We start from the raw sequence: 20224 nt of genomic DNA on the forward strand, positions 1-20224 counted from the left end.
CTGCAGTGTCCTCTGTCCCCTGCACCCCACTGCAGTGTCCTCTGTCCCCTGCACCCCACCGTAGTGTCCTCTGTCCCCTGCACCCCACCGTAGTGTCCTCTGTCCCCTGCACCCTACTGTCCCCTGCACCCCATGTAGTGTCCTCTGTCCCCTGAACCCCACCGTAGTGTCCTCTATTCCCTGCACCCCACCGTAGTGTCCTCTGTCCCTGCACCCCACTGCAGTGTCCTCTGTCCCCTGCACCCCACCGTAGTGTCGTCGGTCCGCTGCACCCCACCGTAGTGTCCTCTGTCCCCTGCACCCCACTGTCCCCTGCACCCCACCGTAGTGTCCTCTGTCCCCTGCAACCCACCGTAGTGTCCTCTGTCCCCTGCACCCCATCCCACTGTCCTGTGTCCCCTGCACCCCATCCCACTGTCCTCTGTCCCCTTCACCCCACCCCACTGTCCTCTGCCCCCTGCACCCCATCCCACTGTCTTCTGTCCCCTGCACCCCACCCCACTGTCCTCTGTCCCCTGCACCCCACTGCAGTTTCCTCTGTTTCCTGCACCACACCCCATTGTCCTCTGTCCCCTGCAACCCACTGTAGTGTCCCCTGTCCCCTGCAGCCCACTGCAGTGTCCTTTGTCCCCTGCACCCCACCGCAGTGTCCTCTATTCCCTGCACCCCACCACCATAGTGTCCCCTGTCCCCTGCACCCCACCGTAGTGTCCTCTGTCCCCTGAACCCCACTGCATTGTCTTCTGTCCCCTGCAGCCCACCGTAATGTCCTTTGTCCCCTGCAGCCCACCGTAGTGTCCTTTGTCCCCTGCACCCCACTGCAGTGTCCTCTGTCCCCTGCACCCCACCACCTTAGTGTCCTCTGTCCCCTGCACTCCACTGCAGTGTCTTCTGTCCCCTGCACCCGACCGTAGTGTCCTCTGTCCCTTGCACTCCACTGCAGTCTCCTCTGTCCCCTCCACCCCACTGCAGTGCCCTCTGTCCCCTGCAGCCCACCGTAGTGTCCTTTGTCCCCTGCAGCCCACCGTAGTGTCCTTTGTCCCCTGCACCCCACTGGTGTGGGGTGCAGGTGTACAGCAAGCAGAGCATCTGAGATCGGCATCACAGGTTTGGATGGGGGCGGGAACTACTGAAACTACTTTTCACATTAACAGGCTGGTGATTGGTTGCTAGGATTGCCCGGCAACCAATCACCTGCTGTTTAATGAAAAAGTTAACTCCTGCGGTTCCTGCCCCCATCCAGCCCTGTGATACTGGCTGCTCACCGCTGTCCAATGAAGAGGACAGTGGTGAAAATGTCCACGGGCCGGGTGCCCGCATTCAGCAATGGTGGGCCGGGTGCCGACCCCTACCCCAGAGACTCGGGGCTATGGGCCCCAGATTTGGGGCTATAACCTCAATAGCCACCACCTAGAGACGCCTCTGCAGCCAGGCATACCTAAATTTGCCTACCCTGCAAAAAAATCACACTCTAGCACCTATCTACCTAGAGGGTGCTAGATTTGTTATGCAAAAAAAAAGATTGCAATCTGCCCTGGAAGTGGGAACTGGTACCTGTCAAAACCAGGTACCCGCTCCCCCCAAAAAAGTGGCAAATGTGGTAGTGGGGGAGGGATGCAAACAAGCGGAACTTCTCCTTTTGGGTGAAGTTCCGCTTTATGATCAGATTGATCAGCAGCATAGAATGTTCTTTGCAATAATCTCAGGTAGACAAAAGTTCCAGGCTTGGCAAATCCAACCTCCCCAATATTTATCCCAAAGCTGTAATCATAGTGTAAAAGAGGGTGATCAGGATGCACTGGTCCCTTTAGAGCAAAAATAAAGGGGCTTGATTACATCCCAGGTGTTTCCTTCTCGGGGTTCAAGACAGCTTGTAAAAGTGAAGGTCGTTGTGCACCTGTCTAGACAGTAACAGGGAGCTTGTGTTTTATTCTACAATGTAAGTGTCAGGAGACCAATCTCAAAACAAACTACATTCAAGCTTGCTAAATCTTACAGATGCTTTATTGAGATCCAATGGGTAACACAAAGTCCAACATATTTCAAGGGAAATGCAATCTCTGTCATCAGGACTATAAAAACATCAGATCACAATACATTTATGGTTATTAAAAGAATTTGGGTTTAAATTATCTTTGGTGTGTCCAATGTTTTGATAATGAAATATGAAGACTGCTAATTGTATGCACTTGTATAATTCTGCAACAGAAAAACTTTACCCAAGATTTGCACATTTTTCTAATTGGATTCAATGAGCAAAATGTGTGAATCCTGAGTGAAAATCGTGTGAAAAAAATTTGTAAATAGACCTCTTTGTTTTTTCGGTTATTTCTCTTTTTTCTTAGTTTTGTAGATGTAGCACCCTGGAGTTTAGTTAGGGAGCTCCTCACAAATTTCCATGCTAGGAGTAGTTACCCTGGTCAACTGCTAGAGATCCATTGATTTCTCCCTACGTTTGGCCTTGTTGCACTCTTCTCTTCTACAGTTAGGTGGCCAGGTACTTGGTGGTACTAGATACGAGAAGGGCAACCCAAGGTCAGGTTATGGGTATATGGGGTATCTCAGCCAATGGGCAGGGGTTTTCTTGAATCCCTTGGCCTGCTGGGAGAACCTATATATTTGGGTGAGGTGATCTATGTTCTGTGCCACCTAGACAGCTGTCTGGGTGAATGTGTGTCGTAATGGCCCCATCCTGGGGGCATCTGGCTGCCAGACTGTGTGAGGGCCTATTCAGAAGTAAGAGGGCAGCGCAGGGTTGGGATTGCAGCTTGCTGTTCAACCAGAAGTGATGGTTCTGCCGGCTGGAGAACCTGTCGTGGTCAGAGGTAGAAGGGCAGCTGTCGCCACTAAGGGACCAATCACATTTACCAGGTACCATAGTAAGTAACTGAAGCAAAGGACCAAAGCAGCATTCTCACCGAACGGGCATAGTGGAGAATCGGGAAACTTCAGGTGGTGATCAAGTCAGGGACCCAACTAACGGAGGTGACGCTGGCAGAGCAGCCTTGTGAGTCAAGCCAGGGACCGAGCCGGTTAGCAGGGGTAAAGCTTAAGAAGTATCTGGAGTGCCAAGCTAGGGACCCAGCAGGGAAGCGTGGGTGACGCTTGTGGGAGATACCACCACAAAGCTTTGAGAAGCTCCAGGAATTCAGAGTCAGTGAATCAGAGGGTCCAGTGAGAGACCAGGAGCTTGAGGAGCTGAAGAACTACAAGTAGAAGTTGTAATGAAGCAAAGAGGACTGTAACGATTTGTGTCAGGAACGGTTAAAGACTGTTGCCATAGGAGACAGCAATCCTGCACGTGCAGATGTGGCGCCTTGCTTGGGTGCTTTCCCTGTATGACTGTTCTCCTACTGAAGTCTTGGAGTCACCAATTGAAGTTAGAATTGCTTAGGGCTGTCCCTAACCCTCTGTACCTCTAAACATATAAAAAGGATTATTAAGAAAAATAAAACCTCTTTTACATCTAAGAAGTGTCTGGCGCTCAATAACTTTATCCACCTTGCACCCACTATGCCTCACAACCCACCACATACAGAAGGATGTCAGCTATCTTTGGACCTGAAGGTTTTCATTAGACTGGAGGAAGCTAAAGTCTTTAATACATAAATATATTTTTCACATAAGATGTGTAGGATTTCCCTCCTTTTTCTGTAACTCTGCATTTGTGTTCTTCTATTATGTATCTATTATTTTGAAGCTGCTGATATGATTTTTTTGTATCACCAAACACCATAACCATATCCTTTTAACTAAAGCTGAGGTATGCCATTTTTAACAAAGTGACATTGGTTCACCTTGGATCAATGTAAGAATTGATGTGCCATAGCTGTGGGATCCCATGGAAGCTGGAAATCACTGTAGATCTATAGTGATCTTCACTAGTTTCCGGGGCTCATTCACAGTGGCTGCCCTGCTGCTTAATGAACATAGAAGGTTGCCTGCTTGGCATGGACGCCATTCAGAGAATACTATGTATTTTTTCAATGAATGCAAAGTGTTCTCTGATTGGACGAGGTGAAGATTGTGAGATCGCCACCTCGTCTCTCTATCTCATGCAATCAGAGAACACTTTGCATTCATTAAAGAAATTCAAAGTGTTCTCTGAACAGCTCCTGTGCCAAGCAAGCGACCTCCTGTGTTCACAATGCAGCAGGGTAGTTGCTAAGAACGGAACGTAGTGGTGCCCGCTACAGTGATTTCCAGCTTCCACTTGGACCCCACAGGTGTGACACATACAAACTTACCTTGGGCCAAGCTGGACCAATGTAACTATGTAAAAATTTGCCTAAACTTCAGCTTTAACCATACGGCCTATGGGAATTTGCAGAGCTCTTCTGAATGCCTTTTCTCCTAGCAGGAGAAAAGCAGCATAAAAAAACCATGCCAAAACCTGCATTTTGCAAATGGGTCTAGGCAAGTTTAGGCACATTTAAGCATGTCAGGCGTTTGGATGTTTATTAAATTCATTGGCCAGAATATTGGCCATTGAAATGAATGAATGCTTAAACACTAAACACGCCCAGTCTGAACATATTTAAGCAAGTTTAGGCACATCAGGTATTTTTTCTTCCTAAACTCACCTCTCCTGAAATGATAGTGTTTGTTTTTCTGCCTCTAAACGCCTATGTGTGCATTGCACATAGGCTAACATAGAGGGGCATTTAGAGTAGGGTTGCCATCTGTCTGGAATTCACCGGGACACTCTGGTTTTTGCATCATGTGTTCGGGTTTCCAACTGCCAGACACCCGGACACATTATTCTGACAGCATATTTGCCAGTAAGAGGTTCCCAGTGCCTGCCACCAATGTATCTTCCCCTCACCTCTGTCCCCAGTCCAGTGTCCAATCTGCTGCCCCCCCTGACCATCCTGCTACCCCAAATCCACTCTACTGCCCCCGTCCACTCCGCTGCCACCCTGTCCATCCTGCTGTCCACCTATTCACCAAGCTGCCCCCCAGTCCACCTCTCTGCCCACCCAGTCCACCCCTCTGCTCCCCAGTCCACTCTGTTGCCCCGTCCATCCTGCTGCCTCCCTGTCCATCCTGCTTCCCTCCAATCCACTCTGCTACCCCCCAGTCTACCCCTCTGCCCCCATCCATCCCTCTGCCCCAGTCCATCCCGCTGCCCTCCCAGTGCCACTTTAATTTTGCCTTTTGGGTGGCGCAGTGTGCAGTACTTTATGAGCCCAAGAAGGGTAGAGAGATTGAGGGCAGCACTATTATAATCAGTCAGTCCGGTATATATTGATTTCACATGACAGGTCATTAGGCAACATGTTTTAGAGACTCAATACCCTCCCTTCTTCAGGTAGCCACCTAAAAGTGTCCAAGGTCTTGTACAATGTATACTACAAGCAAAAAAGATGGCAACCCTAGTTTAGAGGCAGAAAAAAAAGTCAAACATCCCTAAGAGCAGTGTTTTTGACACCCAGAGTACATGTGGCCTAAATGTACTGTGATGTTTTTATAGCATGGAAAATGTGTACAGATAAGCCCAAGCCACGTTTAGATACAAACAAAAGGAGTTTATTTTCTTTCACTCAAACTCCAGGGAGAGAGGGAATGTAGAACACCCATCACTGGCCTGCAGACTCAGACTCCAACAATAGACTTCAGTACAGTACTCCATCACTTCTCCTTCCCTGTCCTCTGCAAGGCTCCCTGAGCCCAGGGTCTCAAACAGCAGGACACTATGGACAGACAGGCTTCTTCTGCTTCCAGGTCTTTGCTCCAAGCAAATGCATAGGCCTCCTAGGTCCCTGGTCTAGTCTTTTACCTTCTCCTCACACACCTTCTCCAAGCCGCAGCCCATAGGAAAGAGAGGTCACATGGCCCTCCCTAAATATTTATGCTCTCCCCAGGATGCACCAGTGGCACTAAACCTCTGGTTGTCTAGGGGAAACATAAATATTCATAATTCAGTACTGTAGCATCTCATACTATTGTCTCAGGCATCAGTGACACCTACTGGCAGCAGAGAGAAACCAAAGCTTCACTGAGTTAGGAGGAAAACCAAATTAACAAATAGACTTTATTTAATTTTGGGCTAACTACCATCTAGCAGGACTAAATTTAATTAGTAGCCCCTGTTTAGGCCATGGTGCTACAGTAAAAATACAAAAAAACAACATGAACAGAGCACAAACTTGATAGGTAATCAATTAGAACATTGTTCATCCAAGTTCATGTCTTATTCTGCAGGGCTCTGGGGGTTGGTGAATAACGCAGGAATATCTCTTCCAACTGCTCCAAATGAGTGGCTGACAAAGGACGATTTCTTTAAGATCCTGAATGTCAACTTGCTAGGGGTTATTGATGTGACTATTAAGATGCTTCATCTGATCCGAAAAGCACGAGGACGTGTAGTGAATGTAGCCAGCATTGCAGGTAGATTTACTATCTGTGGTGGAGGATACTGCATGTCTAAGTATGGAGTCGAATCATTCTCAGACAGTCTTCGGTAAGCAACTATTACTACCATTTATTATATAATTCCATAGCACTTTCCAGCATACACTGAGCATTTTGCATCAGATAGCTGACAACTGCTGAGTCACCATGCTGACCTATGTATTAGATTTCTAATCTTATGTTCTGTAGTGTGCATTGCGGAATTTATTAGGGGGCAGGGAAGATATTTGTAAACTGTGACTTTGTGTAATAATGCATATTATATATACAAGAAAATGCAGTGCTTTGAAAAAGTATTCATACCCCTTGAAATTTTCCACATTTTGTCATGTTATAACCAAAAAGATAAATGTATTTTATTGGTATTTTATGTGATAGACCAACACAAAATGCCACATAATTGTGAAGTAGAAGGAAAATGATAAATGGTTTTCAACATTTAAAAAAAAAAAAATATCTGAAAAGTGTGGTGTGTATTTGTATTCAGCCCCCTTTACTTTGATACTCCTAACTAAAATCTAGTGAAACCAATTGCCTTCAGAAATTACCTAATTAGTAAATGGAGTCCACCTGTGTGTAATTTAATCTCAGTATAAATACTGCTGTTCTTTGAAGCCCTCAGAGGTTTGTTAGAGAACCTTAGTGAACAAACAGCATCATCAAGGCCAAAAAATACACAATAAAGCTTAGGGATAAAGTTGTGGAGAAGTTTAAAGCATGGTTAGGCTATAAAAAAATATCCCAAGCTTTGAACATCTCACGAAGCACTGTTCAATCCATCATCCGAAAAAGGAAAGAGTATGGCACACCTGCAAACCTACCAAGACATGGCTGTCCACCTAAACCGGTGATGGCAAACCTTGGCACCCTAGCTGTTTTGGAACTACATTGCCCATGATGCTCTTGCACTCTGTAGTGTAGTTGAGCGTCATGGGAAATGTAGTCCTAAAACATCTGAGGTGCCAAGGTTCATCATCACTGACCTAAACTAACAGGCCGGGTAATGAGAGCATTCATCAGAAGCAGCTAAGAGGTCCTTAGTAACTCTGGAGGAGCTGCAAAGATCCACAGTTCAAGTGAGAGAATCTGTCCACAGGACAACTATTAGCCGTGCACTCTACAAATCTGGCCTTTATGAAAGAGTGGCAAGATGAATACCATTGTTGAAAGAAAGCTATAAGAAGTCCTGTTTGCAGTTTGTGAGAAGCCATGTGGGGGACACAGCAAACATGCGGAAGAAGGTGCTCTGGTCAAATGAGACCAAAATGTAACTTTTAGGCCTAAAAGCAAAACGCTATGTGTGATGGAAAACTAATACTGCACATCACCCTGAACACCCCACCCCACCGTGAAACATGGTGGTGGCAGCATCATGTTGTAGGGATGCTTTTCTTCAGCAGGGACAGGGAAGCTGGCCAAAGTTGATGGGAAGATGGATAAAGCCATATACTGGGCAATCTTAGAAGAAAACCTGTTAGAGTCTGCAAAAGACTTGAGACTGGGGCAGAGGTTCACCTTCCAGCAGGGCAACGACCCTAAACATACAGCCAGAGCTACAATGGAATGCCTTAGATCAAAGCATATTCATGTGTTAGAATGGCCCAGTCAAAGTCCAGACCTAAATCCAAATGAGAATCTGTGGCAAGACTTGAAAATTGCTGTTCACAGACACTCTCCATCCAATCTGACAGAGCTTGAGCTATTTTGCAAAGAAGTATGGGCAAAAATGTCACTCTCTAGATGTGCAAAGCAATAGAGACATCCCCAAAAAGACTTACAGCTGTAATTGCAGCGAAAGGTGGTTCTACAAAGTATTGTGATCCTGCCACTTCACAATTATGTGCCACTTTGTGTTGGTCTATCACATAAAATCCCAGTAAAATACATTTATGTTTATAGTTGTAACATAATATGGAAAATGAATACTTTTACTAGGTACTGTATATAACATAGGGGGAGCTGTTCTGTAGTCTGGAACAGAGAAATAAGCAGGGCTGATACTATTGTTTAGGATTTTAGTGCAGCAAAGGCAGAGGAATCTAGAAGCTCCCTGGATTTCTGACAGATTGATTTTTGTAAACAAAACTAGGAAAAGCTGAATGTATTGTAGAGATGTACTGCATGTTTTTTTTGGGGGGGGAGGGGGGTTGTGTGTGTGTGTGTTGGCTTTTTTATTTTGCTTCTCCATACAGTTTAATAAAGTAAAAAAAGGATTTTGTTTGAGATTCACTTTGAACAAATAGACCTCTTTACCTATTTCTCTCAGACTATTTACAGGGTATTTTTCATTTGTAGCCATGAGATGGCTCCTTTTGGGGTGAAGGTCTGCATTATAGAGCCAGGATTCTTCAGTACACAAGTGACAGATGCAAACCTACAGAGAGAGTGTGCGAAAAAAATGTGGACACGACTTCCAGAAGAAATTCGAAGGAGCTATGGACAGCAATATTATGAAAAATGTGAGTATATCAATAAATGACTGTAGCTATCTGATTTTGGACCCTTCTATGTAATAACATGGTGGACTCCCTATCTTCCACAGCTTCATTTTTAAAGTAAACCTTTAACCAGGTTGCCATTGCTGTCCTCTTTCTAAAACAGCTAGTTGCCTGACTTTTGTAATCAGGCACATGTTTCTTTATTATAGGTCCTGTAGGTGCCCTCTAATACCATAACAGCTTGATAGGACACATGTAGCGGTGTGTTGCCACTAGTAACTAAACATCCACCATATCACCCTGCTGCCAGACCTCGATATATCACCTCTGAGACAATGAACAGTCATTTGCTTTGTTTTGTTTTTGTTTGTTGGGGGGTATAACTTAGTTGGGGGAAAAGAGTATATGGGATGCCCATAGATTAAATTACTTTGCCATCATATTAATAATTTAGAACTTCGATTGAGCCTTGAAAAAATGATGTACATGTATAACATCTACAGTCTCTTCCTTCTTGCGTAACTCCTGCAGACTATTGCTCCCAGGAATCCTTCCCTCCTGCACAAACTTATTCTGTAGCACATTATGTTCCTTGTCACATCCTCTTCTTATATGCAAAAGAACCCACTCTGAATAGTCTCTAATGCTGACTCTGATTGGTTGCCTCTACTAGGCCAGAAGACTGCAGTACCTCTCCCCGGAGGCCAAGTAGTTTATTAGCATGTGCTGAACGGTGGACTACTGTTCCCAGCTAGCCCAGCTTGCAAATCCTGCGCCCTCGGGCCGCATTGATTTGATACTATTCCCCACAGTCTCTCTTCTGCTCCAGGACTGCTCATCAATGACTGTGTAAAGATGAGGACTTTATCCATGACAGTGTAAGGATGAAGTTCCCTCACAGACTCCCTGGCATGTCTCCACATCCAGCCCTCCACTGTGGTACACTCACCAACCTTTCTCTGCCTCGAGTCCATGATGGAGAACTTAACCGGACCATACGTTCCGACAGCTTCTCCTGCCCCTCTGCTCCAGGAACTCCTCATCAATGACCGTGTAATGATGAGGACTTCACCCATGACCGTGTAAGGGTGAAGCTCCCTCACAGCTCTCCCGGGCCTCCTCCCGCGATAGGTGCACCCCCCCCCCCCAGATGGGGGTGCCCTCCTGCTGCTGTCTAGTACTCCATTCTCCACTTCTCCTGGTCGACAACTCCCCCAGTGGCCTGATACCTCAGCTTATATGGGAGGCCTGCTCCCTGCCAATTCCAGGTGGGGATTGGTCAGGGCTCCTCACATGAGCTGCCTGCCTCTCCAGTTCTAGGCCCTGCCCCTCTTCCAGAACATTCTCCCTGGAAGCAGGGGAAGCGCCTTTAGAACCAAAGCACAGGTGGTCACACCCACTGCTACACTAACCACTCCCTGCCCCCAGATAAAAAACAGACAGGCCTAGCCTGAAGCATAGGCCTGCCTAAATTTACCTGCACTGACAGTTTCCCTAGCAAAAATCCAATGCTAGGACCTACCTATGGTAGAGGGTGCTACATACAGGTTGCACAACTACCACAAACACAGCATATTTGCATTGCACAGTCAGATAATTGACAATATCTTCAAATTACCACTGTGTAAACCTGAATGTTATTTATTACAAAGACCAACTAAGCTGCTGTTGCACAATGACACGGCACAGCACACATCGACTAAATAAATAAACAAAACACCAAGCGCAATAATGTTCTCACCGTGACATATAAAATCAGATGAGTGTAAATAAAATATGTGAATGCACGTGCGATTAAATTTTATTAAGTGAATGATAATAGTTGTTTGATTGAAAAATATGAGATCAAGCTGCTATCAATTACACAGTGATCAGAATCCCATAAAAATTACATACATATAAAATAAATTGATGCGCTCTGATGCATAATTCAATCAATGTGAATAAAATAAAATAAGATTTGTGCCAAAAGACAAAATTCTATTTATTTCAGGTACTTATATAGCGCCGTCAATTTACGCAGCACTTTACATATACATTGTACATTCACATCAGTCCCTACCCTCAAGGAGCTTACAATCTAAGGTCCCTAACTCACATTCATACATACTAGGGACAATTTAGACAGGATCCAATTAACCTACCAGCATGTCTTTGGAGTGTGGGAGGAAACCGGAGTACCCAGAGGAAACCCACGCAGACACAGGGAGAACATGCAAACTCCAGGCAGGTAGTGTTGTGGTTGGGATTTGAACCAGCGACCCTTCTTACTGCTAGGTGAGAGTGCTACCACTACACCACTAGGCTAAACATGAGATGCCAGGTTCTCAGTATTTAGGCATTTCAGTTCCTATGGTGACGGTGCTGTGATCATCAGATCATCATGCTGCTTACTGCTTGTATTTGTATGTGTATATTTATTTTAAAAACAATATTTATTCATTTAAACAAAACAAATTATAATGTCAAGATAAAACTAATACAAATTGATACAACTAAGAAGATAACAGAATAAGATCCTTAATATAATATATTAATACAGAATTATTAACACATTAATAATTAACACATTGACTAATTACCCCTGGATAGGATTTAGTATGTGAAATGCCACCAGCTATACAGTATATACTCTGGAGAAAGAAGAAAAGTCAGAACTCATTATCTGCATATTTGTTCTGGGCTAGTTATTATGTATAATAAGTCTGAGGACAAGGTGCTTTGTCAGGGTCCACCCTGGCAAGGTACCCACCCTATGTTAAGGGCATGTGGCCTGGTGTGGTTCAGAAAGCGATGAGCGCATGGCTATACCTCTTCTCCTGGCCAGCGAGGCTGCATGCTTCTTTGAGGTTTTCGTTTGGTTTAGGGGGTACCCCAGGTCATTTTCTTGTTTTTGCATGGGGTACCCCTTAAAATCCAAAACAGACTCTCATTGCAAATAAGTGTTCTGATATACATTTTTGGGGGGACCTCACAATTTTTCCTCAGGGACAATGTCCTCCAACACCCCTAAGATACAGTGAATTGGGTCTAGAGGGACAGTTATCTGGAACACTCTATTAAGTGTCTCCAGCACCGCACTCCAGTACCGGTGAAGCTTTGGGCACCTCCAGAGCAGGTGAATGAGATCTCCTTGGTGTCGCCCGCATCTACCACATAGGGGGTCTGGTTGCCTGCCCATCCTATGCAGTCTAAGTGGAGTGTAGTGCACCCGGAGTACTATGTAGAGTTGGGAAACTAAGGGAACAGATAGTAATGGACTGCAGGACTTCATCCCATTGTTCTCCTGTGAGTGGACCTACATCCTTTTCCCATAGGGATACTGCCTTAGTGGGGTGCGCTTTTAAGTGGTGCGTCATTAGCATCTGGTAACATTGTGAGATGATCCCTTTGGTTTCAGTGCTAGTTTGAATCGAGTAGAAAATGGGAGTAGGCGACAGAACCCATTGGCTAGCGTCTCCCTGCACGGCCACATCATGTCGTCCGCGTACAACATAATCTTCTCCTGTAGATCACCATACCTCAGCCCTATAATCTTTGGATTAGCCCTCACTACTGCTGCTAGCGGCTCGATGGCGATAGCAAAGAGCAGGGGAGACAGGGGGCAGCCCTGTCGTGTACCCCCGCCCAGAGAAAACGCGCGTGACATCCTGCCTGACATCCTAATGGTCGCCTGTGGGGAGGCATAAAGTAATTTGACCCAGGCTATGAATCGGTCTCTAAACCCAAATTTGGACAGCACCACCCAAAGGTAGTGCCAGCCAACGCTGTCAAATGCTTTATTGGCGTTGAGGGACAGAAGGGCCCTGTTTTCCCCATTGTTAGCCTGAAGTTGCATGTTTAAAAAAAGGCACCTGAGGTTGGTGGCTGTGGATTTATGTGGCATAAACCTGCCTGGTCTGGATGTATTATAGAGGCTATGATACAGTTGACCCGAATCGCCAAGGCCTTAGCCAGGATTTTAACATCACTTTGGAGGAGAGATATTGGTTTATAGGAACCCAACTGGATCCTTCCCAGGCTTTAGTAGCAATATTACGTTTGTCCTGGTCATCGAGGGTGGGAGGTGTCCCCCCCTCAAGGGAGGCATTAAACACCTCCAGCAGGTGTGGCATTATCTGTTCACCATACCGGGTAAGGACCTCCATGGGGAGACCATCCTCCCCTGGTGCCTTGCAGGTGGGAAAGGTGCTTGCTGCCTTCTGCAACTCCTCCAGAGTCAGAGGTGCCTCCAACATCTGTTTAGCCTCCTCTTACAGGGAGGGCAGGTCTATTTCAGATAAGTAAGTTGTGAGATCAGCATTGGAGTAGTCATCCCTCACTCCATAAAGGTTTTCAAGGGATGCCAACTCCGTTACGACCCATTCTGGATCATTAACCAACCTGCCACTAGAGGTGCGGATCGCCCCAATAGCCGGGGACAGCTGTTGAGACCTAGCAATTCTTGCCAATAGGCGTCCCATTTTTTCCCCCTCCTCATAGAAAGCAAGCTTAGTGAAGAACCTCTTTCGTTCTGCAGTGGAGGATCTCAGGCGGTCTCGAGAATCCTGTGCTGATATCCATGTCTCCCTTGCAGAATCAGTTGGGTGCATAACATAGGATAGTTCCAGCTGTCGCACCTGATCACCCACCTGCTCCAGCAGGGCCGAAGAGTTTTTTTTCACTATTACAATTTCTGCAATAAACACCCCCCTAATGTATGCTTTGAAGGTTTCCCATTGTTGAATCTTATCTTTATAACGACTATGAGATTTAAAAAAGCCATCAATTTGGGTTGTTATTCTTTCTGGTGAATTGAACAGTTTAAGCCAGAAAGCGTTGAGTTTCCAGGGGGCCTTGGGCAGTGAGGTGGGGGGTTGGGTAACCAACCAGTGGGCCACTGGGAAATGGTCAGACACTCCCCGGGGGAAGCATTCCACCTTGGAAGTGTAGTCCATCATGTTAGTTGTGCCCACGCATAGGTCAATACGTGACAGGGAGCCATGGGTTTTGGAAAAGAAGGAGAACTGCTTTGTGTCTGGGTTACGTGTATGCCAGATGTCTGCCCATCCCACCTCATTAAGCAGATGGCTCAGAGCAGTACCTCTGCCGCCCCTGGGGGGGAGGAATGGGGGGTGCCTGTCCATTCTGGGATCTAAATAGCAATTGAAATCTCCCATAATCAGCACTGAAATGTCAGGTTTACTCGCCAGGTATGACAGCAGCAACTGTAACACATCCCGTGCTAATGGGGGTGGAATATATATGAAGGCTAATAGCAAGGTCAATGTATACAGTTTACAGTAAATAAATACAAATCTACCAGAGGCATCCACCATCGAGTCAATTTCATGGCCATTTTTTTTTACAAAGAAAACCAAGCTGGCAGGGAAATGTTATTTACCAGCAATTTAAATAGCATTTTTTTTCTTTGTAAATTACACTTTTCCTGTAATACAGTGTATAAAGCGTAGAGGTGTGTCACTTTACATACAGGTTAGAGCAGTGGCCTCCAAACTGCAGGCCGGATGTGGCCCTTTGCTTGCCTTTATCCGGCCCTTGAGTCACTATTGCTCCCACTGTCAACCAGGTTGAGGCACAATTCCTTCCACTGACACCAGTAGCGAGGCACTGTTTTTCCCACTGACACTAATGGCGAGGGACTATTTCTTTCACTAATCTGAGATTTGTCAGTTTAGCGCAGCAATGGTATTAATAAACAGTCCAAAAAAACCCATAAAGATGTGATGACATACACATCCAAATTGTGAATATATCATGAATGAGTAAATAAAATACACAACAATGCAGTTTAAAGCGAAGTTCCACCCAAAAATAGAACTTCCATTTTTCGGAATCCTCCCCCCTCCAGTGTCAGATATATGTATAATCCAGGTATTTGCTCCCACTTCTGGGCATAGATACCCGCAGTATCCGCGGATACCTATGCTATATACTTCTGTCCTCACAGCTTCCCAAGGGTAGTATGTAACAAGGCAGAAAGGACAGACATAGTGTTCCACTTACAAGAAAATGAATGATACATGCTTTTCAAACAATATCGTCCAGCTCATCACCTCTAGTGGCACGACTCCGGTGTAACATCACAAAACTCATCTCCTTTCCTATATGGCGGGAAGGAGGGGCCAGGAGCGCTGGCAGGGGACCCGAGAAGAGAAGGATCGGGCTGCTCTGTGCAAAACCCTTGCACAGAGCAGGTAAATATGTTTGTTATTATAGGTAAACATGTTTGTTATTTTTATACAAAAAGAAAACTTGCCTTTAAAATATTTTTAAAGCGTACAGTAGGCATTGTCCTAACCTTTATTTTACTTTGGATTAAGCAGGGAAGGTTAAAAACCCCTGCCGGGTTATTTTTATCACTGTCTGTGGACATTAATGAACATCTCCCATAGTAAGAGGAATAAGTTTCTTAGACAGTTGTCCTTGGAACAGATAAGTCCCATCCTATTGGAAGGTTTCCCCTCACCTTTTGTTCCAGGGGCCTACTCTAAAATTTTGACTTCCCATTCACTTTCTTTTCTTGACAATGAACACCACTACAAATAGAGGTATGAATCTACCCAAATGGAAACAGCATTACAACTTGGCAGAAGTTCTAATAATTCCCCACTATCAAAAAAAAAAAAAAGAACAAAAAAATTAAGTTTTGCCTAGAGATTAACTAAAAAACTGCTAGGACCATTATCACATCCAGCCCCACTAATATATCATCATCTGCTCAGCAAGGATTGGATATGTAGGTAGATTTAAATATACTAAAGCCATACTCAGATGGCAACACTTGGACATGCTTTGTAATGTACAGTTGAGCTCAAACACCAAAAAAGCAATTAATTTTGCATAGATAGCAGCTGGGAACAGTTAGAATTCTAGAAGTTTTTATCCTAGAATTAGGTTTCCACTTGTTTTAGTATTTAAAATGTATCACTAGGCACTAGTGGGAAGGGTTTGTAACTCTGTAAAGTTTTTATTGCTGTTAATGTCCCCATCTGGGAGATTCACTCTTCTTTTTTTTACCGGTGACCACTGTCACCGAAAGAAAATGAGGGTGAAATCAAAAAGTTGTCCTCGAACAAGACAGAAGGGAAAATTTTCCAAGTGAAGCTGTTTAACAGTGGAATTTGTCTCACTTTTGGAGATTTTCTATCACTTCCTGTTGGGTCTCTGGGACAGGGAAAGAAGCAAAATGTCCCCATTACTACAGAGACAGCATAAAATAATAATAATAACCTGGCGTGGCCTTTCAACCTTCGCTACTCTAATGTTATAATCCAAACCACCATGTGTTGACCTCCACCAGTCACACCATCCGCTCACCTCAATTATATGACCTATGTAACTAATAGGTCTATATGGACTTTCAACACCAGGGGGCTTTACTCTTCTGCAAGTAAGTATTCTCCAAATTCTTTATTAACAATTCTCCAGATTTTGTTCTCCAGGCCACCCAGATGAAATACACCACTTCATAACAACTCTCCAAGAAAACCAAGAAACATCATCATTTTCAAATATAAAACTCTCCATGTTTATTAAAAGACAAGAAATTGACTCCCATTTAAAAGTGCACCAAATTCTGTGCACAATGATATATATCATGTATAGGCACACTGACCACTTAAGGTTTTTTTCAGCCTTGCGAGTCACTATCACCTATGAGGCTTCCTGGACAACGTCACTTCTGGACCAGCGTGTTTTATCAGCAGTCATGTGACTTCCTCAAGGGGATCTAGTTAGAAACAAAATGCTTACATTGATATTTCAAGGATGTTTATGTCAGCTTTACCCTGTGGTGTTTATTTTAACATTTTTTTTCCTTTATGTTTAGATTGCTCAGTTGCTGATCAAACTTTGGCAGCCTGCAACACAAAGTTGTCTCTGGTATCCGATTGCATGGAGCATGCCCTGACAGCTGAATACCCCAAGACACGCTATTCTGCAGGCTGGGATGCCAAACTGCTCTACATTCCACTGTCTTACCTTCCTACTATAATTACAGATTTCCTTATTAGTGCAATCTACCCTAAACCAGTCCAGAAAGCTTAACTACCTCTACTGCCTAGTTGAAACTATTAAGTTTACGAAAATAACAAATAAGCTTTTAGGACACTTAGGCCCCCCACACTATGTGGATACCCTAGGTGAAAATAATTGTAAAGTATCATACAATGCATTAATATTCAACAATAGAAATGCCCTTTCAAATATGCCAAGTGTGGGGTGTTGGGCATTCCTTACCTGCCACTTTGGACCACTCATGTGACCCATTCCTTACCTACCACTGTGGACCACTCATGTGACCCTGACTCTATTGCCTTATACCATGCCTGAAAACGATATACACATACAGTACTGTATATTAGAAGCATAAAGCTGCTTTATGTGTGCAGTATTACCAGTTCATATCAATATATTTTATATTTATATTTACAGGTTATACTGCATGAAATTATGTAACATTTCCATTTCTGTTGTTGCTGTATATTTTTATAGCCATGGCATATCATGCATATGTTTGTCCCTGTTCTCTTGTTGAATAAAAAAAATATATATATTATTCTCTCTAGATGGTTTCTCTTTCCCATGAGTACTTGAATATGGAAAAAGCTGTATTAAAATGGTTTGCACAGTTCAAGGCAAAATGTAATACATTTTAACAACGGATCAGAAAACGTAATATAACTCAACTTGGCTCAACTTGGATATCAGACTCTGGCTTTATATATATATATATATATATATATATATATATATATATATATATATATATATAAATGGGTCCCAGGGTGTTTTTAAGTCTTGGGCCTCTGCAAGTTTAAAGGGATCACGTGTAAGGGTCAAGGTACAAAGACATTTGTGTTTATTGAAAGATGGTATTTGAACTTTGAATTGTATCCTGTGTAGCAGTATACTGTGTAAATGAATCATACTGATAATATCACCACGATGATCCCAAGTACTTGGAATGTAATAACTGTATGTGTTGTGTATGATCGTTTGGAAATTTTTAGAGAAATCTCTAACTGAAAAGGCTGCCATTGCCTTTTCTTGTTCAAATTGTTTATTAATATAAATGAGTCAAAATGACAATAAACAGATTAGTAAATCATTGCGAGACATGCGTAAATAACATATAAGTGTATGGGATAAGATTAACAGCCAAAATGCAAACAGAATAAAACTAGGGGTGTAACACATCCCCCACGAAGCAGTAGTTAGCAGACTAGGCAAAATGTGACCAGCCTGGAGTTAAGGAACCCATTGCTTAGGCTTCTAGGGAAGTGCCAGGAGGGCACATAGTACTTTAGACTAGCAGGTGCTAAGAGATCCAGGAACCGAGCAGTTGCACATGCCATGGTGCCTCTTAGTGGGAAAGTAGATGTGGCGTGGTGCTGATCGCCTTTTAAAGAAAAAAGTTTCCTCCCACTGATCACAAATAGAAGGCATTTTTTTCCCTCTCACTGACCATTAAGGCCGAACATTTTTTTTCATCTGCTGACCACAGACTCGAGGCATTTTTGCTCACCTGACCAGCAATATAATGATCACTATGACACATGACCATTGTCTGCTATATATTGTGTGTTAAAATAAATTTTGCTGTCCATTATACTCTATATTTTGTGTTTTGCATTACAATAGTGTGGTCCACAGCACATTATATAGCCTTGACCAAAGTGTTTATTGCCCCAACAGTTGCTGGTTGATAAGTAGTTTCTGATTATTTTAATGACTCTCTTTAAGGTAGGGTGTTCTGCCCCACTTTCATGTATTTTTATGTCTTGTACTGAACTGCATGATATTATCACTTTTCAGTAGTATGCTAGTGGTGGTTTTGGGCCACTACAACATGTTAAATTTGGTTGGTTCCTCTGTCCACCCCTACCTGTTTAGTGCTATTTAATTTATTCTTAGCTAGACCCTCCCCGCTTCTAACATGTTCCCTCATTTGCTAAGCTTTGGGAAACATTCCCTTGCAAGATAAACAGTAATTTGGCAATTTTGTAAATCAACCCTAAATGTGTTAAAAAAACACCAAGGCTGGAATTACCATCCTCACACTGCATTTAGCGTGCATTGGCACCTACATTAGGGTTGCCACCTCATCCCTTTAAACCTGAACACATATGAATTACACAGGTTCTGAGGCTAATTTAATGCAGATAAGGCACCGAGTGAGTTTAACTACTACCTTAATCAGTCACAGAACTTGTGTAATTAATATTAGACATGTGCACAGCCAAAAAAATTCGTTCATTTTCGTTTTCGTTTCATTAGTTTATTATTTTTTTCGTTTTTCGGGTCATTCGTTATGATTGCGATTCGTAAATTCGTTCATTCGTAAATTCGTAAATGCGTTCATTCGTACATTCGAACATTCGTAATTCGAACATTCGTAATTCGAACATTCGTAATTCGAACATTCGTTCATTCGTACATTCGTACATTTTTACATTTGTACATTTGTACATTCGTAAATTCGTACATTCGTAAAATCGTACATTTGTAAATTCGAAAATTCGGAAATTTGTAAATTCGAAGTTTGAAAAACCAAAAACCCCGAAAATTCAAAAATCTGAAATAGTAACTAACTATTAAATTATAGGTATTGTAATTTCCTTTCAAACTTGACTGTCAGTGAACGTAACAAATACAAATTTATCCAAAGTTACGAATTATCCAAAATTAAGGCTGCATTTAAACAAATGGAACGGAACAAATTAATAATAAATAATAATAATAAAACATTGTTATTATTATTATTGTTATTTATTATTATTAATTCATTACGTTCCATTCCGTTTTTTCGGATCATTCATAACTTCGGATAAATTTGTATGTGTTACGTTCACTAACAGCCAAATTTAAAAGGAAATTACAATACCTATAAATTCAAAGTTACTAGTAATTACTAATAGTTAAGTTATTATTAGTTAACTATTATTTCAGATTTCCGAATTTTCGAATTTACAAATTTACGAATTCACTAATTTACTAATGTACGAATGCACGAATGCACAAATGTACGAATGTAAATTGCGAATGTACGAATGTTCGAATGTACGAATGTACGAATGTAAATTGCGAATGTACGAATGTTCGAATGCCCGAATTTACGAATGTCCAATTTTATCGAATTTACGAATATTCGGAAAAAATTCGTTAAACGGGTTTTCGTTAATTCGGATATTCCCGAATTAACGAATTTGTCGAAATTCGTTAAAAAACGAATTCGTAACGAAACGAATTGCACATGCCTAATTAATATATGTTCGCTTTTAAAGGGATGAGGTGGCAACCCTATCGTACATTGATGTGCCTTTTTTAACAGTTAGCTTTAAGTTGATGTGCATGTTTATTTTCTTTTT

General features: G+C 43.1%; 1 protein-coding gene across 2 annotated transcripts in view; it reads left to right on the plus strand.

Annotated features, from left to right (window-relative positions):
- LOC141127429 (retinol dehydrogenase 16-like) overlaps positions 1-17412 on the plus strand; it is a 90681-nt gene extending 73269 nt beyond the window's left edge. For both annotated transcript variants that reach the window (XM_073613853.1, XM_073613852.1), the window contains exons 3-5: positions 6205-6463; positions 8710-8873; positions 16684-17412. In XM_073613853.1, coding sequence (XP_073469954.1) covers positions 6205-6463; positions 8710-8873; positions 16684-16901 — 641 coding nt within the window. In that variant the 3' untranslated portion in view covers positions 16902-17412. The remainder of the gene's footprint in view (positions 1-6204; positions 6464-8709; positions 8874-16683) is intronic.
- Positions 17413-20224: the final 2812 nt, after the last annotated feature.

This window comes from Aquarana catesbeiana, linkage group LG02, assembly GCF_042186555.1.
Source record: "Aquarana catesbeiana isolate 2022-GZ linkage group LG02, ASM4218655v1, whole genome shotgun sequence".
Lineage (NCBI taxonomy): Eukaryota > Metazoa > Chordata > Amphibia > Anura > Ranidae > Aquarana > Aquarana catesbeiana.